General features: G+C 48.5%; 3 protein-coding genes across 8 annotated transcripts; 2 read left to right on the top strand and 1 right to left on the bottom strand.

The window, feature by feature from the left end:
• The first annotated feature begins 239 nt into the window (after positions 1-239).
• pbrm1 (polybromo 1) lies at positions 240-11,389 on the top strand. 6 transcript variants are annotated; one of them, XM_047036689.1, is made up of 30 exons: positions 240-390; positions 819-970; positions 1,122-1,219; positions 1,304-1,451; positions 1,831-1,980; positions 2,069-2,185; positions 2,272-2,340; positions 2,507-2,605; positions 2,702-2,787; positions 2,875-2,954; positions 3,090-3,306; positions 3,505-3,646; positions 3,763-3,857; positions 3,933-4,212; positions 4,356-4,461; positions 4,633-5,272; positions 5,417-5,628; positions 5,840-6,025; positions 6,294-6,451; positions 6,545-6,802; positions 7,060-7,205; positions 7,291-7,448; positions 7,617-7,800; positions 7,991-8,192; positions 8,467-8,668; positions 9,016-9,087; positions 9,517-9,720; positions 10,174-10,226; positions 10,346-10,559; positions 10,771-11,389. In XM_047036689.1, exons 2-30 carry the CDS (start codon positions 830-832, stop codon positions 10,932-10,934), a joined length of 4,881 nt encoding a protein of 1,626 aa, XP_046892645.1. In that variant the 5' UTR covers positions 240-390; positions 819-829; the 3' UTR covers positions 10,935-11,389. The 6 variants fall into 6 exon arrangements, with proteins under 6 accessions (XP_046892645.1, XP_046892644.1, XP_046892650.1 ...); XM_047036688.1 differs by having other exon boundaries at positions 2,869-2,954; XM_047036694.1 differs by having other exon boundaries at positions 2,869-2,954; positions 9,016-9,171; positions 9,565-9,720.
• Positions 11,390-11,451: 62 nt separating this feature from the next.
• Positions 11,452-20,198, top strand: cse1l (CSE1 chromosome segregation 1-like (yeast)). Its single transcript, XM_047037167.1, has 25 exons — positions 11,452-11,553; positions 12,332-12,422; positions 12,585-12,727; positions 12,842-12,943; positions 13,123-13,268; positions 13,349-13,439; positions 13,620-13,727; positions 13,837-13,929; positions 14,047-14,214; positions 14,307-14,436; positions 14,596-14,661; positions 14,787-14,989; positions 15,089-15,173; positions 15,282-15,343; positions 15,554-15,690; positions 15,880-15,983; positions 16,134-16,231; positions 17,129-17,279; positions 17,414-17,622; positions 17,780-17,877; positions 18,013-18,098; positions 18,256-18,337; positions 18,807-18,953; positions 19,054-19,285; positions 19,411-20,198. Exons 2-25 carry the CDS (start codon positions 12,338-12,340, stop codon positions 19,498-19,500), a joined length of 2,916 nt encoding a protein of 971 aa, XP_046893123.1. The 5' UTR covers positions 11,452-11,553; positions 12,332-12,337; the 3' UTR covers positions 19,501-20,198.
• A 336-nt stretch (positions 20,199-20,534) lies between these two features.
• On the bottom strand, positions 20,535-22,897 carry LOC124478712 (retinol dehydrogenase 10-like). The gene is made up of 5 exons (XM_047037096.1): positions 22,381-22,897; positions 21,664-21,762; positions 21,392-21,537; positions 20,892-21,023; positions 20,535-20,747 (listed from the first exon to the last, which is right to left on the bottom strand). The coding sequence occupies exons 1-5, from the start codon at positions 22,828-22,830 to the stop codon at positions 20,627-20,629; spliced, it is 948 nt and encodes a 315-aa protein (XP_046893052.1). The 5' UTR covers positions 22,831-22,897; the 3' UTR covers positions 20,535-20,626.
• Positions 22,898-23,420: the final 523 nt, after the last annotated feature.

The following is a 23,420-nucleotide window of genomic DNA, read 5'->3' as shown; positions in this document are numbered from 1 at the left end:
ATTATTTTCAAAATAGAAGTTTGAGACAGTAATGCTGAAAGAGAGTTTTTGAGCCTTTGCGCATTATTATAAATCAACCCACACTGTCAGTGTATACCATATTGTACATATTATAAGTATACTTTACTGTAATTTGTCGTAAGTTTTTTTAATGAAAACAACACTTGATTATGCAACGATAAGTACATTTTGTAAATTCATGCTACTAGGCCTTTTATTGTGAAATTGTTGTGTTTACGGATACGGAAGTGACTTTCTGTGTGGTATATTATTGTTAAATTTGTATTTATCTTTCTGAAATCAACCAGCCTTCTCAAATCGTATAAAATAATTTAAGATATAAAAGGTACACTATTGTTTAGCAAACAGGGATAAATTCCCTCAACCGTGGTGTGTATTTATCAATTTAGTGTTTTGACTGTCTTTGTTTACCTATCAGTATTTTTAGGCTGATGATGCTGGGGCTATAGTTAGCTTGCTTACTGCTTTATAAACGGCTACTACGCTAGCTAGTTAGTAACCTGTCTGGAAACGCAAGGATGCTGAGCCTGTGGCGTTGAAGCTGGCGGTTGTGGAAACCGCCCCAAATCCCATATAAGCCGCACTTGAATGTCTTTTCAAATTCATTTTAATTTTAATAATGAAAGTGATGATGACGTTGAAAAGAAAATTAATATAGCCAATAATCTGATTATTACAATCCCTGGCTGCAGTTAATATGATGGTTATGTGCATGGCCATTGAGTTACAAAACCATAACTGAAGTAGGTCTGTTGATCAATCATGTCGAATCTTTATAAACATCCGCCTCTTTACAGGTGTTTTAGTCATGGCCTCCAAACGGAGAAGGGCTACGTCCCCCTCCAGTAGTGTGAGCGGAGGGGACTTTGACGACGGCCAGCCTTCATCCTTAGTGACTTCAGTGGGACGAAAAAGGAGAAGAACTTCAAACATTCCTACGGTGGATCCCGTAGGTTCTTTCAGTTACTAAGCTTCTTAAGTAAAAAATATAGTAATGTCATCTATAGAAGGCCAACCTTGTGTTTTGCATAATTTGTGTTCTCACATAATGAACAGTATGTTATCTAGTATTGTTATGTCATTTGAATGCTCGTGAACAGATTGCTGTTTGCCATGAACTGTACAACACAATAAGAGACTATAAGGATGACCAGGGTCGGATGTTATGTGAGCTGTTCATACGAGCGCCTAAGAGAAGGTACAGAAGGCATATTATCTACTAGATAATTTCTATAGTTTCTTTGTCATTTTGAAACATAATTTGACCTGTTGCTCTCCACAGAAATCAACCCGACTACTACCACGTTGTGTCCCAGCCCATCGACATGATGAAGCTCCAGCAGAAGCTAAAGATGGAGGAGTACGATGATGTGGAGCAGCTTACTGCTGACTTCCAGCTCCTCTTCAACAATGCAAAGACATATTACAAGGTACACACAGTTGTGAAGGGACTGACTCGTAGGTAGACAACAAAACAATGGAATAACAACATGGAGTCAGGTGGTTGAACGGTTAGGGAAGCGGACTAGTAATCAGAAGGTCGCTGGTTCGATTCCCTGCCATATAAAATGACGTTGTGTCCTTGGGCAAGACCCTACTTACCTCGGGGGGAATGTCCCTGTACTTACTGTAAGTCGCTCTGGATAAGAGTGTCTGCTAAATGACTAAATGTAATGTAAATGTAACACAATTTTCAGGCAATGCACTGACTGTTTTCCTTGCCTGTGAGTGACAGTTCCTGAAAAATCACTTTTGCTTGGTCTTGAACAAACACGAGTCACGAGTTTATGATGTGTTCTATTCCTGCAGCCTGAGACTCCTGAGTACAGGGCGGCCTGTAAGCTGTGGGACCTCTACCTGCGCACCAAGAACGAGTTTGTCCAGCGAGGGGATTATGATGAAGAGGATGAGGACGGAGACGATGCACAAGACCACCCGGGAGGTTCAAATGAGGATGAGGTGATCGTTGGATCTGGGACACACGGGACTGAAGCAGAGTTTGTAGCTGGAGCAGCTTAAGTTGAGTGTAATTGTGTTTGACCTGCAGAACGCCCCCACCTGCCTGAAAGAGGTACTGGAACAGCTGCTTGACGCTGTGGTGTCTTACACAGAGCCCACAGGACGACTCGTCAGCGAGCTGTTCCACAAACTGCCCTCAAAAGTAGTAAGAACCATTCTGTCTGTCCTACTCAATCTGCATGTTTGACTGAGCTTCCTCTCAAGGTTTGATGAGTGTTCTGCTTATGACAGCAATACCCAGACTATTATGCCATTATAAAGGATCCAATAGACCTGAAAATCATCGCCCAGAGGATTCAGGTTTGTTTCCGTGGATAATTACTTATATTTTACCGCACATTGATTTAGTTAACTGTGAAAATTGGATCAAAGTCTTTGAAGCCTGAAGTGATCCGACTGTGTTTTAGGCACATTTTATTTCAAACGTGTTTATGAACTAATCGCTTACATAGTTGCTGTTTCTCAGATGGGCCTCTACAGAAGTGTTAACGCCATGGGGAAAGACATAGATCTCCTGGTAAAGAACGCCAAAACATACAATGAGCCTGGGTCGCAAGTTTTCAAGGTAAGCTTGATTGGTACAAAGTCTTTAATAAGAACATCATTCTTGATTGATACCACTTTAGGTCAAACTGCTCATTATATTTATCATGTATTTCAGGATGCCAATAATATCAAAAAGATTTTTGCTCAACGAAAGGCTGAGATGGAGCATGCAGAACCAGTCAAATCCAGCATTCGCATCAGGTAGCCTCATCGTGTGAATATTAAAGGACATGACCTCACACTGACTCCTCACACCATCTGTAACATCTTTGTGTGTGTCAGGAACAGAAGGTCGACCCAGGGAGACCGCCTCTCAGCCATCACCATGGCTCTTCAGTATGAGAGTGATGAGGATGGGATACTTTCTGGTAAGTCTCATTGGTCTGTCTGTTTCTTTACAATGGAAATTGCCATTGGATCGTCATTGGAAGAAAATCTCAGCTAAAGATGTTTTTTTCTCAGATGACATATCTTTCTGGTCTGTCTGTCTGTGACTTTCTCAGGGTCTGTTCACTATGACGAGGTGGAGTCGGAAGCAGAGAGCCTTCACTCCAACATAGACATAGCTAACCCCATATTTCAGCTGTACGAAGCCGTGCGCGGAGCCCGCAACAGCCAGGGCCAGCTTATCTCCGAGCCCTTCCTCCAGCTGCCCTCCAGAAAAGACTACCCTGACTACTACCAGCAGATCAGCCAGCCCACCTGCCTGCTTCAGATCAGGTAGGGCCACTCTCATCTGTCCAGGCCTGGTAAAAATCAGGATGGATCAGTTAGGGTTTATAGGCATTTTAGTATCTATCAGATGAACGTCCCGTATTGTTATTGATATTGCCTATATTTGCACTACCACATGGATTGTACAGGACATGTCTCTATCTCCTCCTTTTCCAAACATGAGAGCCCCCTCTTGCCCCCCAGGAACAAGATGAAGAACAGCGAGTACGAGAGCGTGGAGCACATAGACACCGACCTCTCGCTGATGTTTGAGAACGCCAAGCGGTACAACGTGCCCCATTCCTCCATCTACAAGCGAGCGCTTAAACTACAGCACATTCAGCAGGTCGGTCGTGGTTCGAGACACCTGAAATGGGTGGAAAAAGGGGGGAAAACAGCTCGGCTGTACTGTACTCAGAGAGTTTGAATATTTGTGTGTGTGTGTGTCGACTTGTCCTTTAGCTGAAGAGAAAGGAACTGTTAGGGAGAGAGGACGATGACCGCGACAGCATGCTCTCCTCCACCATGTCCGACACCAGCAGCACCAAGAGGAAGAGGTACGTATCCACCACGACGACATGATCATCCGTCAGGACAGCCCGAGACCCTCACGCCTCCCATATCACTTCCAGCCACAAGAAGAACACCAAGAAGAACCGCATGAAGACGCTCTACTCCTCTGTGATCGAAGCCCGCGAGATGGGCACTGGCAGGAGGCTGTGTGACCTCTTCATGGTCAAGCCCTCCAAGAAGGACTACCCCGACTACTACAAGATCATCCTGGAGCCCATGGACCTGAGGATCATCGACCACAACATCCGCTCAGACAAGTACCTGAGCGAGGACTCCATGGTGGAGGACCTGAAGCTCATGTTCCGCAACGCACGGCACTACAACGAGGAGGGCTCCCAGGTGAGCGGTCCAATCAGAACACCGGATGACGTTTACGTTTATTTTGTCAGCTGTGATAGAGGTCCTCACAGTATATTGAAGGATTATAACCAACAGTCTTTGGACCTCAGTGCTCCTGTCCACTGATGTTGGTCTTGGTTTAGGTTTATAACGACGCAAACATCCTGGAGAAGTTACTGAAGGACAAGTGGAGAGAACTGGGCCCCCTGCTGGACGAGGACGATATGATCTCGCCCAAACTTAAAATCAGTATGTTGCCGTTTGTTATTCACGTATTATTCATTCATCCATTCATGTCTTTGCAGCCTATACATACTGGACATACCGCGTTACATGTTGATTGAAGGTATCTGAAAGGCATGAGTGTTGGAACGCGCACACGCACACACGCACGGCCAGACGTCTCCTCTTGTCTTCCAGGAAAGAGCAGCCTCACCTTAAAGAAGTCCAAGTACCTGACCCCCCTGCAGCAGAAGCTCAGCGAGCTCTACGAGGCCGTCAAGAACTTCACCGACAAGCGCGGCCGCCGCCTCAGCACCATCTTCTTGCGCCTGCCGTCGCGGGCCGAGCTGCCCGACTACTACGTGGCCATCAAGAAGCCGGTGGACATGGAGAAGGTCAAGAGCCACATGCTGGCCAACAAGTACCAGGACGTGGACGCGCTGGTGGAAGACCTGGTGCTGATGTTCAACAACGCCTGCACCTACAACGAGCCCGAGTCGCTCATCTACCGCGACGCCCTGATGCTCCACCGGGTGCTGCTGGAGACGCGGCGCGACCTGGAGGGCGGCGAGGACGCCCACGTGCCCGACGTGGCCCGCCTCATCCAGGAGCTCGTCCGCAGCCTCTTCGTCTCCGTGCTCGGCCATCAGGACGACGAGGGCCGTTGCTATAGCGATTCGCTGGCCGAGATCCCGGCCGCGGATCCCGCCAGCCCCGACAAGCCGGCGCTCAACTTTGAGATCATCAGGGGCAACGTGGACCGAGGGCGCTACAAGAGGCTGGACGTGTTCCAGGATCACATGTTTGAGGTGCTGGAGAAAGCCAGGCGCATGCACCGGTATGGGGAGGCCATTTTCTTTTGTGGTATTCTTGGTTAATATAGTCAAAAAGAACAAAAAGTTGAGGAAAAAAACTAAATATTTTGTTTGAGTTTTGGGGGTTGTGAAAAGCCTGGTTGTGACGTCGCCCGCCCCGCCCACAGGACGGACTCTGAGATCTTCGAGGACGCCGTGGAGTTGCAGCAGTTCTTCACCCGCATCCGAGACGAGCTGTGCAAGAACGGTGAGATCCTGCTGTCCCCCGCCCTCAGCTACACCTCCAAACACCTGCACAGCGACGTGGAGAAGGAGAAGAAGGAGAAGCTGCCCAAGGAGATGGAGGAGGACAAGGTCAAGAGAGAGGAGGAGAAAAAAGGTATGCTGTCTATTCTTTAAAAACATATATATATAATTAACCTTACCAGGCAGGCAGAATAATTCGTGACCTAGAAAATGCAAAATGAAGTGACTTCACGCGCGATCCAGAACATCAAACCGCTTGAAACGATAACCGTCCTAAAATCATGTCCTAATACAGGCTGCAGAATACAAGTGATGTGACAGTATAGTGGTGTGGATCCCCACAGAGGCAGAGAAGAGTGGGGAGCCTGCAGCCGGACCGTGGCAGTCAGGCCTGCAGCGCACCTACAGCCAGGACTGCAGCTTCAAGGACAGCATGTACCACGTGGGAGACTACGTCTATGTGGAGCCTGCCGAGCCCAACCTCCAGCCTCACATCGTCTGCATAGAGCGTCTGTGGCAGGACGACGCAGGTCGACTCCCTCCGGGCTCCCTGATCCTCAGGCAGCCATGTTATGCTAATGCTAGCGTAGCTCGTTTGATAGGCTCTTTGGTCTTGAACTGGCTAGCTACAATGCTATCCCCCTAGTCCCTCCTATAAGCTCACCCTAGACCTGTATGAGTGTCTGCCGTACAACCGTAGCTATACTGATATCATCCTGGCTTCAAAGTAGTATGTGCTTTAGCTAGCCAGCTTGGGTTGTTGCTATTGCTTATCACATTGTGTTTCCAATGTCACAGGTGAGAAATGGCTTTATGGTTGCTGGTTCTACAGACCAAATGAAACATTTCATCTTGCTACGCGCAAGTTCTTGGAGAAGGAGGTGTTCAAAAGTGACTACTACAACAAAGTTCCTGTCAACAAAATTCTGGGCAAATGTGTGGTCATGTTTGTGAAGGTGAGGCAGTTGGCCAATTCTGTCAGTCTGAGGTGCCTGCTACAGAACACCTGAAAATCTTAGTTTGACGTGAAACGTTTTGTGAACTCTCAGGAGTACTTCAAACTTCACCCCGACGGCTTCAGAGCGGAAGACGTATACGTCTGTGAATCCCGCTACTCCGCCAAAACCAAGTCCTTCAAAAAGATCAAGATGTGGACCATGCCTGTGAGCTCTGTGAGGTTTGCCCCTCGTGACATCCCGTTGCCTGTAGTTCGTGTTGCCTCTATGTTTGCCCCAAAACATGAAGATGAGAAGCCTTCGGACATAGCAGAAGAGGAGGGCAAGAGTGCAGATGCGGTCGTGGATAAGGTGAGTTCCATTTGGAGAAAGATTCATAGACTAATTGTGCTCAATCCAGCAATATTATTCCAACGCCAGGGAAACGGGACAGAAAAAGGGTATGTATAGTACAAACGAGTAAATATTGTGTGTGTGTATATATGTATACTATATATTTATAATGTAAATATGTGTGCATGATTAAGCATACTTAGTTCACTTAATCTTATTGAAGGTTCTACTCATGATGAATGACCTGAAGTGAATACGTGTGATTGGTTGTGCAGGAGAGGGAGGACGTGTCCATGGACATGACCAATGGGGAGCCGGGCTGCCAGTACTACGAGCAACTGTGCTTCAACGACTCGTGGCTCAAAGTGGGAGACTGCGTCTACATACGTTCCCATGGACTAGTGCGCCACCGTGTGGGCAGGTAATGTCAATACACATTGTTCGCTGGGAAAAAGGTCAGAATAAGAACACTGGTGTCAAACTCTGTGGTTGTTTCTCTTGAGCAGGATCGAGAAGATGTGGGTGCGGGATGGGTCAGCCTACTTCTTTGGGCCCATCTTCATCCACCCAGAGGAGACGGAACATGAGCCCACCAAGATGTTCTATAAGAAGGAAGTGTTCCTTAGCAACCTGGAGGAGGCGTGCCCCATGACCTGTATCATAGGTAGAGTCACACGCTTAGGGGATGATGTAGATCTGCAATTGTATTTGTTTTTTTATTTCCTGTTTCTTTCTATACATAATGTATTGTATATATATATACACAGTAGTAATACTGTATATATTCATTCAAAACAATAATGTCCAAGTTCAACGTATCTAAACCTCACAGGAAAGTGCGCAGTGTCCTCCTTCAAGGACTACCTGTCGTGCAGGCCGACTGAAGTCCCCGAGGAGGACGTGCTGCTGTGTGAGAGCCGCTACATCGAGACGGACAAGCAGATGAAGAAGTTCAAGGGCCTGAAGCGCTTCTCCCTCTCTGGGAAGGTGGTGGAGGATGAGATCTACTATTTCCGGTGAGATTGACGGTGATGAGGGGTCATCATTTGGGGAGGTCGGAAATTGTGTGTGTTTCAAATCAAAAAGGGATTTATGAATGACTGATTCAAAATGAGATATCATTTCTTTTATTATAAAACATTTTGAAAGATAAGTTCTCAGGTGTAAACCTCGACTTCACTCTCCCCCCCTGATCCGCCCCGACAGGAAGTTGATCGTGCCCCAGAAGGAGCCGTCTCCTCTGCTGGACAGGAAGATCGAGGAGCTGGAGGCCAAGTTTGCCGACATGACGGACGAGGAGCTGGAAGACCTGGGGGAGGACGAGGGGGACCTGGGGGACGCGTCCCTGCCACACATCCAGACCCCCATGTCCAGCGAGATGGACATCATGCCCTACACCCCCCCGCAGGTTAGCGGAGTAGGATACTGCACGGGCTCTGTTCAACCCATATCACTCCAGACCATATCGCAGCCCACACTCAGTCTAGTTAGTTAGGGTGTGTTTTGCGAAATAAGTGTTTCGTTTCAGCAGGCTGACGCTTGTGATCTTTGATTACGAACGACTAAAAACTCTTGCGAGGAATATCTCATGTCGTGTGGTAGTGTTGTTGGACTTTCAGCTCCGCAATCATCCCTTGTGTCCAATTGTCCGTCATGCGGTCGCCGCCCGTCTCTGGTTGCAGTCGACCCCGAAGTCCATGAAAGGCTTGTCCAAGAAGGAGGGCTCCAAGAGGAAGATCAACATGAGCGGCTACATCCTGTTCAGCAGCGAGATGCGAGCGGTCATCAAGGCCCGCCACCCGGACTTCTCCTTCGGGGAGCTGAGTCGCCTCGTGGGGACGGAGTGGAGGAACCTGGAGGCTCCCAAGAAGGCCGAGTACGAGGGTGAGAGCCGGACGGGTTAGGGTTTGGTCTAGAGCTTCAGGTGGGGTGGATTTCCTGCTTTATGATAGTCAGACGGTTGAGCGGTTCCATTCCCGGCCGTGCTAAATGACGTTGTGTCCTTGGGCGAGGCGCTTCACCCTACTTGCCTCAGGGGAAAGTCCCTGTACTTACTCTAAGTCGCTCTGGATAAGAGTGTCTGTTAAATGACGTCATGTAAATTATACATTGTACACCGTTGGCCCCTAAGCCACGTTTAACCCATTAGGATTGCGAGATCTCGTTTCTAAACTGTTCGTACGGTAGGATGCGGTCGGTCGGTCAGTAAGCGTGGTGTTTTTTTTCTGCAGAGCGGGCAGCCAAAGTAGCGGAGCAGCAGGAGCGAGAGAGGGCAGCCCAACAGCAGGCTTCCCCAAGAGCAGGTACCCCAGTAGGGGCGCTGATGGGGGTGGTGCCCCCCCCGACCCCTATGGGGATGCTTAATCCCAGCATGACGCCTGTGTCAGGTAACCCCTCGCAGACGAGGACGCTGGAATAAGAAGCTCAACTGCTAGCATGCCCTTTTCATTTGCCGACGCCTCCTCCACCTTCGAACTCCTTCGGGTGTAATCCTCTTATGTCCGTGCACTGCCCCCCGTCTCATGACATAAGCATTTCACGTCGCCTGCGTCATCGTGATAGGCTGCTTGTGAAGATTAAGACGTGCTTGCCAACGACGTGCATGCTCACGTTTCCTCGTCTCTGTGTAATTGCTTTAGCCGATTTGTATTGTCTGTGTTGTTCTGCTTGTAGCGCTAAATATAGACGTGAATGCATGCTGTCTAACCGCTGCATGACTTCTGTCACTGTAGTTGCATGGTTAACGTGTGGCGTCACGGCCCGCTCCTCTGCTGATAAAGGCATGATGGGTGCATACAGGCCCCACACCATGGCCCTGCAGTGCTCTGGTAACGGCATGGTACTTGGCATGCCACCGCATCACATGGGGGCGCCTGTTTCACCCCACCATCTCCTGCCGCCGTGGATGCCCACGTTCCCTCGCATGCCATACCAGGGTAAGCGCAACGTTCCCCTCGGCCGCCGGCCCGCCCAACAGGCCATGCAGTTGCTTCCTTTCTGCCACTCTTAATTTGCTGGAGGGGCTACCTGTACAGTGAGCTGAGGTCCCTCGGTGATGAGGTCACAGGGGTTCACCTGAGGCTCGGCTTTATCGTTAGCTTGCTGATATGATGTCTTTGGGAATGCAACGTTTCTTTCGACGACACCATGCAACAGCTTTGCTGTATCTAACCCTAAGAGACCTCGGACAAACTTAGCCTTTCAGTGTAGATCATTGAGATGGAGAGGATTTCCAAATGCCCATGCCACCGCACTCTTAAATCTAATCTTGGGCATTAGCGTACTGATTTGTCTAATAAGAGAATTACTACTACCCAATCCCACGAGAAGGGGTAGAGGCTTATGCTAAGAAGTCTATGTAACTGTCTATGCTGGATGCCTCCCAACAGGTGTCAATGTCATGGCTGGGGCTCCTGGAGGGGGGAATCCCTATGGAGGACAGGTAACCTCTGAGCTACTCCGATGATGCATCCCAATTGTTTTATTCAGTACCTGGGGAAAGACAAACGATAACTACTATGAGTTTGAGTATCAGTGCTAATGGCAGCTCTGTGTCCTCAGATGGGCATGGTCGGTGCAGGGCAGCAGGCCCCCCCACCATACCCAGGACTGGGCCAGGTGGGCCAGCCAGCCATCCAGCAGCCCTCCACACCCATGTTTGTGTCCCCGCCACCCAAACCCCAGCGCCTTCTGCACTCAGAGGCCTACCTGAAGTACATCGAAGGACTCAGAGCAGACTCCTCCACCATCAGCAAATGGGACCAAACCCTCTCTGGTAAGTTTTCCCTCCATGACAGGGATCTTACTCCCTCGAATATCGAGCTCAAACGTGGGATCTTCTTGTCTAACGTGAGTACACTATGGATGTTTGTCTTCCCCCTCCCCCCTGACATGCATGTGTGTATTAGATTGTTGAGATGGGGGACATGGTAGTATGTATTTGTGTAGGAATCATGTGTTGTGTGTGTGTGTGCACGCTTGAGTAGCTCGGAAGAAAGACGTCCGCCTGACTAGAGAGCAGGAGAGCAGACTGCCGTCGCACTGGCTAAAGAGCAAGGGTGCCCACAACACGATGGCAGATGCACTGTGGCGACTCCGAGACCTGATGCTGCGGGACACCCTGAACATCCGCCAGACCTACAACCTGTAGTTCCATACCTCTGCACCCGAGCCTCCTCGCCTTACACTGTCAGACAGGAAAGGTTGAAAGCTCGCAAAAAAAAAAAGCGTTGTTGAATGTTTATTGTTACGTTATTGAGTGTTGTAGTTATGGCCCAAAAAAAGATGTTTGGATTTGTTGAAATGTTCTAAAAAGGTGTGCGAAGTTTGTTCAAGCTGTTTCGTATTTGTATTGTAAATGTATTGTTCCAAGTGCTTTATTGTTGGATAGTGAATGAACTGTGTTTTCATACAAAATTACTAGCATAGACAGCATCTTGATTACATTTCATTGTGTTTTGTGGTACTGTAGGTCTATTAGAATTCAAAATCTAACAGAATTCAAGATCTAGCATTTGACAGAAAAGGCATTAATCACAATTTCAAGTTCTATTTTCATACATATTGATGAACGTTTGTTGATTAATAAAATCCCAGAGTGCATTTGGGGCGTGTCTGGAATGGCTCGTTTGACATATTGTGCACATGCGCATTGCTCAGACCGCGCAGTTGCTTGAGACTTTTGAAAGCTAGCAAAAAAGAGGCTGTCAGGTAGCTAGTGGACCATACACGCCGGCGAAATACTTTTGGGACGCCAAAAGCTTGAAACGGTAAGAAGTCGTCATGTTATAAAGTTGTATGTCAGTTATATCTGCAAACGAGATAGTTTTATGACAGGTCCGCTAGCTTAAGAGCTAGCTAGTCAAAACCCTGACAGAATGCAACTCATGTCTCACGAGGATGTCTACTTGTGGGTAGCTTGCTTGCTAATATTAGCTACTTAGATATATATTTTTTTTACATTAGCTACTTGGCTCAGTCAAAGTAGGCTATTAGCTAACTAGGTCAATAGCCTTAATAATACATAGTAACAAAACAAAACTGATTCGATCTAGTTAGCCATCCCTGAGAACTAGTGCTAGCAGGCAAGCATGTTAAGCCAACTCTTGGCACTCACAGTTCAGGTTTTATTTAGCATAACTAGCCTTATGGCTGGCCAGCTAACGTAACGGCGTTAGGCCAACTTTATGCAATGTTGTGCAGATGAGTTGGTAAATCTATTGTAATATTTAAAATCTTCTTAATCCATGTGACTAGTAAACATTCATAACGATAATTGAAAGCTATAGTAGGCTAAATGATGAGGCTAAATGTACCTGGTTAGCCCTACCAGTTAGCTACTAGCTTGCTATTTTCGAACAAGCATCATCGTGGTGTATCATTTTCTGACTCGGTAGCCCCGCGCCTCAACTTTTGTAAATACAAAGAAAAAATACGTTGTTTCACTGTTGGATCACTCTCTAGAATACAATTGCTGCCAGTTTGTTTATATCGACTTCATGTGTGTCTTTGGGTAGATTAATATTTATTTCTCTCTATTTTCTCCAGTGCACCATGGAGCTGAATGATATTAACCTTCAAACTCTCACAGAGTTTCTCCGCAAAACTCTGGACCCAGATCCAGCAGTACGACGGCCTGGTATGATACGTGTCTACGATTACATGTTTCCTACCGAACAATTCAAGCGTGGTCAATCCATCAAATCAAGCCCTGCTGTTTTATTGCTCGTTAATGTGTCCTATGTCACAGCAGATAGTCTCCTTGCGCCTTCAAACACTATTCCTTTGTCCTCTTCACCAGCTGAGAAGTTCCTGGAGTCTGTTGAGGGAAGCCAGAACTATCCCATCTTACTTCTTACGTTGCTGGAGAAGTCTCAGGACAACGTGATCAGGGTCTGTGCAGCCGTCACCTTCAAGAATTACATCAAAAGGAACTGGCGCATAGTGAGTGTGGACTTGGTGGTGTTTTGAGAGAAAAATAGATATGGTCTGGATGTTATGATGAGAAATGTATACCAGTCCTAACATTGCATACATTTCTTCCCCCCCCCCCCCGAGGTTGAGGATGAACCAAACAAAATCTCGGATCCAGATCGAACCACCATCAAGGCCAACATTGTCAATCTGATGTTGAGCAGCCCTGAACAGATTCAGAAACAGGTATGTTAACCATGCTCTCATCCAGCCTAAGATGAAACAAAGCAGACCTGTGGAGTTGCGAAGTCTGGCACTAGCTTCTATGCTGAGTTTGATAATTTGTCTTAATGATCAGTTCACAAACAATATGGAGACGAAGACAGCGTTCATTGACCACGCATGCGCTGCTCTTGTCTGTGCAGTTGAGCGATGCCATCAGCATCATCGGCAGAGAGGACTTCCCCCAGAAGTGGCCTGACCTCCTGACCGAAATGGTCACTCGCTTCCAGAGCGGAGACTTCCACATTATCAACGGGGTTCTCCGCACCGCACACTCGCTCTTCAAGAGGTGAGTCTCCCGGATTGTTCAGTGGTCACCTGCTCCCATCAGTCGGAGGAAATGATGTTGTGTGTCTTCTGCTTCCTCAGGTATCGCCACGAGTTCAAGTCCAATGAGCTGTGGCTGGAGATCAAGCTGGTGCTGGACACGTTTGCCCTCCCTCTGACAGAACTGTTCAAAGTATGTCGAGCTATGGTGCCTCAAATGCTTCCTAATTGAATGAACCACCTGTTAGAGGACCTGTGTAGCTCTCATTTCTAATTTAATTTAAATGTATTTCTTTTTTAAATAATGAAATGAAAATGAACTATGTAGTGGTTTGTTATACATAATATATATATATATTTTTTTACATTCCAGGCCACCATTGAGCTGTGTCAGACCCACGCTACAGACATCAACGCTTTGAAGGTCCTCTTCTCCTCCCTCACGCTCATCTCCAAACTCTTTTACAGCCTTAACTTCCAGGTGCGTCTCTCTATTCTCGGCTTTCCTCTCCGTCTCGACACAGCTGCAGGTCATAGTGATTGCACGTTGAAACACAGGGTTCAAAACGTCTTTCTCCACACACCACTAGGACCTTCCAGAGTTCTTTGAGGACAACATGGAGACCTGGATGTCCAATTTCCACAACTTGCTGACTTTGGACAACAAGCTGTTACAAACGGAAGTGAGTGACGTCACCGCAGTATGGGAGGAATGGCGTCGGTGTGAGAGTTCAGTGGGGTTTGGCGAATGAGCGCCGCAGACTCTGACAGTCTTGTCTGTCGGCCATCTTCCTCCCCAGGATGAAGAAGAGGCAGGGCTTCTGGAGCTGCTGAAGTCTCAGATCTGTGACAACGCTGCTCTGTACGCTCAGAAGTACGACGAGGAGTTCCAGCCGTACTTGCCTCGCTTCGTCACGGCCATCTGGAACCTTCTGGTGTCCACGGGGCAGGAGGTCAAATATGACTTGGTGAGACCACAGACCTCGTGCTCGTGTCACTTGTTGTGTGTGTAGATGGTGGTAATCCTTGCGAATACACGTTGCCCATCTTTGGTTTTCAGCTTGTGAGCAATGCCATCCAATTCCTGGCATCTGTGTGTGAGAGACCCCACTACAAGCATCTTTTTGAAGACCAGAACACACTTACCAGCATCTGTGAGAAGGTCATTGTGCCCAACATGGAGTTCAGAAGTGAGTCTGAATCTTCTTCAAGGAATGAATTAAATTGCGATAAAGAGGCAAAACCAGTGATTTCAAAACACTTAACTCTTGATCCTACTCATGAGCTTCCGTGATGTCAGTTGACGATCGCGCACCTGCAACCGACCGCGTCTTCTCATCCTTCCCCAGGTGCCGACGAGGAGGCCTTCGAGGACAACTCGGAGGAGTACATCCGGAGGGATCTAGAAGGATCAGGTACGTCCTCCTTGACTTGGCCTCCACTTGTCCTCGCCCCCGTCGTGTTCCAGCCGTGTCGTTCCAGTCTTCGGCCCCTGCTGTGCAGGGCGTGGCCCAGTAACGCGCTCCTCCGTCCTCCGCAGACATCGACACCCGGCGCCGGGCGGCGTGTGACCTGGTGCGAGGCCTGTGCAAGTTCTTCGAGGGCCCCGTCACGGCCATCTTCTCGGGCTACGTCAACTCCATGCTGGGAGAGTACGCCAAGAGCCCCGGGGCCAACTGGAAGCACAAAGACGCGGCCATCTACCTCGTCACCTCTCTGGCCTCCAAGGCCCAGACGCAGAAGGTAGGAAGGGGGTGGTAAACAGAGGCTATGTACAGAGGTTTGTGTTATGGGAGGGGGGGGGGATTCATAATTCATCGTATGCCATTTCTTTTTTTTCAGCACGGCATTACACAAGCGAATGAGTTGGTGAATCTCACCGAATTCTTTGTGAACCACATCCTCACCGACCTGAAGTCCCCCAACGGTAAGGGCACGCACGGTCACCTGAAACGTGTGTGTGTGTTGAACGGCTGATTGCTTTCCTCCTGCCCCCGGACTCCCTAACCCAACAGCCACTCGTGTCTCCCTCCAGTGAATGAGTTCCCGGTGTTGAAGGCGGACGCCATCAAGTACGTCATGATCTTCAGAAGTCAGGTACTCGTGCTTTAACCAAACGGCACCACCACCCCCCGGGGTGAATATGAAACCTCTTTATCTGTAGCTGACCTCCTCACTCACTCTCTCACTCGGCTTCCTCCCTCCCTCTGCACTTCTGCTCACACGGCATTTCGTCGTCTCTGGACTCATCCTCTGAGCCGTGACCAATAAAGTTGAATTGAATCTGATCCCCCTGCTCTCCTCCAGCTCCCCAAGGAGCAGCTGCTCCAGGCCGTCCCCCTGCTGGTGGCCCACCTGCAGGCAGAGAGCACGGTGGAACACACCTACGCTGCCCACGCCCTGGAGAGGCTCTTCACCATGAGGGGCCCCAACAACTCCACACTGTTAGTAGCTCCCGCCAAGGCCCCCGCCGACGTCCACATCTAGACCTTGTTATTACTCATGGGTGGCTTTCACCGTGTTTTGTGTCTCGACAACCCTGGCCTGTAGAATCGGGGAAACGTGACTGGTGAGGTTTTGGAGGATGGGTGTTGTAATGGGATGTATTTCCTGGTGTCCTTCTGTCTCTGTAGTATCACTGCTGCTGAGATGGCCCCGTTCACGGAGCAGCTGCTCAACCACCTGTTCAAGTCCTTGGCTCTCCCCGGCTCCGCCGAGAACGAATACATCATGAAAGGCACGCGGCTCTGCTGTTACATTCACCCTCTCCCGTCTCGTCCGAACCCAGAAATGAAACCCCCCCCCTCTTTTGAAATGGGGGGGGACCGAAAATGTGTGTCTGTGATGACAAGCTCTTTCCTCTGACGCTCTCCTGTCTCTCCTCTAGCCATCATGCGGAGCTTCTCCCTGCTGCAGGAAGCCATCGTTCCGTACGTCCCCACCCTGATTGGCCAGCTCACTCACAAGCTCCTCCTCGTCAGCAAGGTAGGCCTCGCCTCTCGTCCGTGACTCACCTCGGAGCCAGCCTCCTACACCCGGCTGCACTGTGTAGGCTGGGGTGGAGGGAGGAGCGCTCGTTTCCTAAGGGGTTCGTTAGTGAGATGGGTCCTACACAGAGATTGTCGTACACAACGGCTTCTTTTCAATGGTACTTCACTGTAATTCTTCAAAGTTATACTAAGAACAAAATAAAAGTAAAATGCTTAGTTGGTAAATCAATTTCCAATGAGTAAACAGTAACAAAGGTGTAAAGGTGAACATGACTAGATGCACTGACCTTGTGACTAAATAGTGGTTCTAAAACTGGTTGTTCCTATCCTTGATTGTGATTGGCTATATCGCATTCCATGCCGTTGTAAAATCCAGCATAACCTCACAGGTTGTCCTCATAACATTCTTTAACATTCCAGATTACTGCGCATCGAATATTTCAAATTGAAAAAGACGGCAAAGATGTCCATCTGGCAGTTGCGTGGCAACGATTTATGTAGGAACTATACTTTGTAGTAGCGGGGAAATGACGGTTTATTATTAAACCATTTTGTTTCTAATTGTTTTTATTGATGAAACCATATAACATATTTGTAGTAACAGTTTTAGAAAAGCAATGAGCCCCGCGAGTCCGTGGTTTACGCTGATTTTAGAACAGGTAAGGGGGTTTTCGGCACTCCGCTTCGCGTTGTACCTAACAACTCCCCTTACCTGTTCTAAAATCAGCGTAAACCACGGCCTCTCGGGGCTTATTGCTTAAATTGATTACATATTCATATATGATATTTTGCACATCCTAGATAAGCATAGATCAAACATCAACTGGAGTCAAACCTCTTCACAAGCTGCCGTGCTGACTAGTGTCTTCTGTAACACTTTTTTTGTTTCCAGAACCCCAGCAAGCCTCACTTCAACCACTACCTGTTTGAGTCGCTGTGCCTGTCCATCAGGATCACCTGCAAGGCCAATCCTGCCACCGTGAGCAGCTTTGAGGAGGCCCTCTTCCCAGTCTTCACCGAGATCCTCCAGAGTGACGTCCAGGGTGGGCAGCCTCGCACCTCCCAGATCTTCGCTCTCCTAAACAGAACGTCGAACATTCTTAACGTGTCATCATTCTTGATACAATGTCAATTTGTTTTGTTTGTGTTCCCTTCTCCCCTCCTCCTCCCCCTGCAGAGTTTGTGCCCTACGTGTTCCAGGTGATGTCCCTGCTCCTGGAGATCCACTCCAGCTCCATCCCCGAGTCCTACATGGCCCTGTTCCCCCACCTGCTGCAGCCCGTCCTGTGGGAGCGAACGGGCAACATCCCCCCTCTGGTGCGCCTGCTCCAGGCCTACCTCGAGAAGGGAGGCGTCACCATCGCCAACTCTGCCGCCGATAAAATAGTACGTTGACACGAGGTGGTGGCGAGGGATGTTGTTTGAGGAAGAAGCGCGGAAGGAAGTGAACTAGAGCCACTTCTGTATGCTCACTCCTTTGTGGCTGTACTAAATGTTTTTGAAGTAGAAATGTGAAGTTGAGCTGTTGTCTTGGCCCCTACAGCCCGGTCTGCTCGGAGTGTTCCAGAAGCTAATTGCCTCCAAGGCCAACGACCACCAAGGTTTCTACCTGCTCAACAGCATCATCGAGCACATGCCAACGTGAGTGGAGAACAACGTCTGTCTGGGATGTGATATTCAATTCAAATTTTCCAAACTGTGGATTTTTGGTTTGATAAAAAAAAACTGTGGGCTTTTGGGTTATGTGCCATGTTGTCTTTTGTGTGTCTCTCCCAGGGAGTCCATTACTCAGTACAGGAAGCAGATATTCATCCTGCTGTTCCAAAGGCTGCAGAGCTCCAAGACCACCAAGTTCATCAAGAGTGAGTCCCGGCTCCCAGCATTGCATCCCCCCCTCTCTCTCTCCACATCACATGCCTTTTCATACCTTATAGACGGACCTCACATGCCCGTTTGGCTCCTATTAAGATCCAGGAACTTGAATGGTCCCGCGTGGCTGCTGTGTGATCTCCCCCGCAGGTTTCCTAGTCTTTATCAACCTGTACTGTGTCAAGTACGGAGCCATCGCTCTTCAGGAGATATTCGACAGCATCCAGCCAAAGTGAGTGGCTGTGTGTGGGCCCTGCTGGTGCATTTCTGTCCCTGGCAGGAGTCATCCGTTTTCCATCATTGATTTGATGTTTTTTTTTTCTTCTGTATTGAACACACAACTCTACTTTCCTTTGATTGATTAGATCTTTCATCCTAGTCTGCCAGCAAAACACGCTAGTCTGTCACAAACTGAGAATGAATGCTGAAGTTGGATCGGAGCTCCTATGACTCTTTTAGATTTGGCCTGCTTTATTCCCTGGTGACGGATGATATAATACACAACCACACTTAGATATTTTAATCAATAAAAATCAATAATAAAGCTATCTAACTATCACAGGAATAGACTGCAGTAAGCTTTATTTCAGTATGACCCAGCTGACTGCAGTGGTAGAAACCGCTACCTCCGAACCCGCTGTCTGGGGCCGCGTGGTCCACACTGTTCCAGAGCTCCTGATGACCAGAGTTTTCCCTCCCAGGATGTTTGGCATGGTGCTGGAGAAGATCATCATCCCTGAGGTGCAGAAGGTGTCTGGGCCAGTGGAGAAGAAGATCTGTGCCGTGGGCATCACCAAGGTCCTGACGGAGTGCCCCGCCATGATGGACACCGAGTACACCAAGCTCTGGTGAGGAACACACCTGGACGGCACACACACACACACACAGACACGTGGTGCTGTTTTGGAGATGTGTCTAGGTTAACGGATCCACCCTCCCGCTCTCCAGGACCCCGCTCCTCCAGGCTCTGATTGGTCTGTTCGAGCTCCCCGAGGATGACAGCATCCCCGACGACGAGCACTTCATAGACATCGAGGACACGCCCGGTTACCAGACGGCCTTCTCCCAGCTCGCCTTCGCTGGCAAGAAGGAGCATGACCCCATAGGAGAGGCTGTCAGCAACCCCAAGATCCTGCTGGCCCAGTCCCTCTACAAGCTCTCCACGGCCTGCCCTGGACGGGTAAGTCTGGGGGGGTGGGATTAGTACAGACACAGTACAGTACAGTGTGGTGGCGTTTGGAGGCGTGTGGTGCTGTTTGGAGGCGTGGCCTCTGGATAGTAAGCGAGCCTCTTGTCTCCTGCCAGGTTCCCTCCATGCTGAGCACCAGTCTGAACTCGGAGGCGCTCCAGTACCTCCAGGGCTACCTGCAGGCTGCCACCGTGCAACTGGTCTGATGCCGGCCCCCCTGACGGTCACCACCACTTCAAGACCAGGATGCACCGCACAGGAAGTGTGCAGCTTGTGACTCCATCGCGGTGCCACATTGGGACTGGGACTGACTGCTACAGACCTGAGTGAACGAAAGACTGACCAAACACACTCATGATGGACACCCGAACTGTGCGACCGACGGGCTCATCTAGTACTTATTGGGATTTTAAAGGGTTTTAAGTGGACTATCGAAACAGAAAGAAGCGGATCTGAAGTTTCCCATATCGAGCTCCTCATTGAACAACACTTTTTTTCTTTGTTATGGGATGGTGTGTTTTTCACCCATAAAATAATGCTTGCTGTGGTAAAGGCAAGTTGTTTGAGGCTGGCTTCATTAACACGATTTCAAACATCATGTTTGGTAGGACTAGTCGACCTTGTTAACAACCATCACCCATATAGCTGCTGCCTCGGTTGACCTGGTGGTGACACAAGCCTCTTCAGCAGAATCAAAGCAGAAGTGTTTCCTTTGTCCTTGTTTTTCAACCGTTTGAACTTCTTGGTCTTCACGGCTATTGAAGCTTGTAGATGTTGCTTCGCCCAATACACAAAGCTCAATTTTTTGTTATCGTTGCATGTTCTTGTAGTGTTGTCTTTTTCTGTCTGGTCTTAGTTTCTGCACTGTCTACGAATGTGAATAAAAAGAGACACTTGTATACGATCTGTGTATTTTGCTTGTTTACTGCATTTCAAGTTGAGGTCAAGCCCAAGTTTGATATGTAATGATTCTGTATGCTTTCATTTGATAAGCTCCAGAGCATGATCTTGGTGATAGTGAATCAGTCAGTGTCAAGTCAAACTGTGACATTTGTATTTATTATGTACATTCTTAAGACATTTGCACAGTTAATTTTATAACATGGCATACATGTATACTACATCCTAAGGATTGTCCTCTTTAAAAGTATCGCATAAATTGTCGCTGCACATAATCGTGTGACGTCGTACACGCACTTAAGAATCCACTTGTGAGAAGATGCTCGTTCTCTCCCTGGCCTTTTGCCAGATTCTCACATAAGCATGTGGTGTGTAGAAGTGGTCCGTTGATTCATTTGCGAATGGCAGTCATTCAGTCAGACAGCAGGGGCCTTAGGAGGATTTGACGTGGCCATTGGCGGTCCTCTGCTCCATGTTCTTAATGAAGGGCATCATGCACTTGTCACCGCCCATGAAGCGGTACGTCGCCACGTTGGCCTCCCACGGCAGCAGACTGCGAAGGGAAAGCAGGTGCACAGTTACCACAGGGTCAAGGTCTAGGGGCTTGAACACACGGCTGCTAGACGGGAGGACCTCCCGCCCCCGGTCCGTCCGTCAGTCCGGTGACGGCTCCGAGGGTAGAGGACGCCGTACTTACGCCCGCGAGACAAAGGGAAGATACATGAGGCGTGGAATGCAGATCATGTGCTGCTCTCCCAGGATGGCGTTCATGGACTGTTGCACCGTGTAGAGGGGATCCAGGGGAGGAATCAGGCCCTGCAGCTCCTTCCTGAGGGTGGGGTTCACAGAGATCCACAAATACCTCTATTCAGTTATAGCAGACACTATCCTCATCGGTGACATACACATTGCGTGCAGCAGGTGGTGACGGAGCAACGTGTACGCTGGACAGCTGATCGTCACTCTATTGTTTATGAGCTTGGACATCCCCTGCAGCTATGGAAACCAAGTGGGATCCATGTCCATATGAATGCCTATGGTTTTGGAATGAGGTTCAAGAAGCAGGAGTCTGCATACTGAGCGTATGAGTGTCCACATGCAATTGACCATATAGCATACATGGTACGTATCGCAGTTGTTCTCGATAAGGGGCACCAATACAAAAATGCAGCGAGCAAAGTAATGGAGGTGTCTTGCCTGATCTCGCAGCCAGCGAACATCCCCGTGTCCACGATGTAAGGACAGACCAGAGTGGTTTTGATGCCGTCCAAACCCTCCACCTGCAGCTCATGGGTCAATGACTCGTGGAAACCGACAGCCCCAAATTTACTGGCACAGTAATCCTGGAAGGGGGAAAGAGAAAGGGGGAAACTCATTCCAGTCACTTATTTTATCGTCAATAAATACACTCCATACTATCATCTACACTCAATAAGCCATCGTCATCTACGGAAGTTCTCCAACCTCACCTCCACGCAGGCTGTGCTGAAGAGGCCCAGGGCACTCGCTATGGTCACCATGTGGCCATGGTTCTTAGCTTTCATCTGAGGCAGGAAGGCTTTGGTCATCTATTGTATGAGAGAAAAACACACACACACACACACATTTAGTCATTACCCAACTGTGTAGGGAACCATGGGGATCCATGATTCCTGTAGTGCCTCCCCACTCTGATCTGTAGCCAAGCATGCATAAGCCAACCAGTCAGCTGGTTCTGTAAATTTTAGGGTGGGCCTGTTGTCACACAGTAAAGTCAAATATAAGAGGATGATGTGCTATGGGAGCTTATTCCTTCATTCTTTTGAACATCAGGCTGAGGTTATAGTAAGAGGATCATATTGAGAGAATCACATTTCTAATTGGAGGTCACATTCTTTCATGATCTGAGGTCTCGCTAGTGCCTAAGAAAGAACGCGAAAGGGACATCAAGCTACAGTCGGGCTGACATCATAAATCTCTCTTTTTTGGACATTTGCCTTCATGTCCTGAGGTGGTGTTTGCTTTCAGGCGGCTGCGCTTTTCATCACACCTCAGTGAGCAAACACAGGCAGCTCAACAGTGGCCCGTTAAATCAGCCCCATTTACGTCATTCGTTCGACGCTTTAGTTTCTGTTATAGTATTCGTATATTTTTCTTTCTTTTTAAGATGCAATAACAATTCATAATTTGGGTTTTTTGAACTTTACCCAAAACAGCGCATGGCAGTTCACCAAAAGAGTCCTCTCCAGCAGCTCATCCGGACAGTCCAGCAGCCTCCGTCCGGATACCACCCCCGCGTTGTTCACCACTATAGTGACATCCCCTACCTCGCGTCGGACCAGCTCCGCTGTTTCATAAATGTTCTGCCGGCGCGCAAGGTCCACAGTATAGGTGTGCACCTTGACACCCAGTTCCCGAGCAAGTTTAGCGGTCTGCTTGTTGGCATCAGCATTACAGTCCCAGAGAACAAGATGCGCCCCTTCTTTGGCGAACTCCAGAGCGAACAAACGACCCAGCGCCCCCCCGGCCCCTGTGATTAGACAGAGCTCTCCATCAATGCACTTCAACCGCGGCCGTATGACAGTCTGGACTATGGCACTGAGAATGGAGATAGTTACATCTATGAGCATCAACAATAGGTCTACGAGCACAATCATGTTGCTGTATTTTACATCCAGGTTGAGAATCTAATAATAGCCTTATGGGTCAGGATGCAGAGGGCAACGCAAACAAGTAGAGACCGTCAAGCTTTGGCTATTTGTTGTTGTTCCATGCGACCTGGGATTGGATGGACATTTTATGTAACTTCAACCCATGGGATTAGGATGACTGCTGGTGGGCACCAATTGAAAAGCTTTTGTCTGATTACAGTAGGATTGACTACCCAACTCGTGAGCCTGCAGCGGTCTCCTGATCTTACTGATTACAGTAGGATTGACGACCCAACTCCGACTCGTGAGCATGACAAAAGCTTTTCTATTGGTGGCTACCAGCAGTCATCCTGTCATACGCAATAATTTTAAGAGTTATGAAAGGGAGATCAATTAATAGGGCTCAGTGTAAGAATTAGTCACAGGATGTTTTATGGCACTTCAGTCTTTCATAATTAAAATGAAATGTTTTATGGAAATGTAGACCGATGCTTCCCACTCATGTAATTAAAAAATCAAAACTACCTGGTTGCCAAGATCATTTAGCCCTTCTACAGGTCTTTTTTGCCCTTTAATGTAGGCTACTTCCTTGTTAA

The sequence above is a fragment of the Hypomesus transpacificus genome, chromosome 16, assembly GCF_021917145.1.
Source record: "Hypomesus transpacificus isolate Combined female chromosome 16, fHypTra1, whole genome shotgun sequence".
Lineage (NCBI taxonomy): Eukaryota > Metazoa > Chordata > Actinopteri > Osmeriformes > Osmeridae > Hypomesus > Hypomesus transpacificus.
Note: the sequence above shows the minus strand (reverse complement) of the source record. Positions and strands in the feature narration are given on the sequence as shown.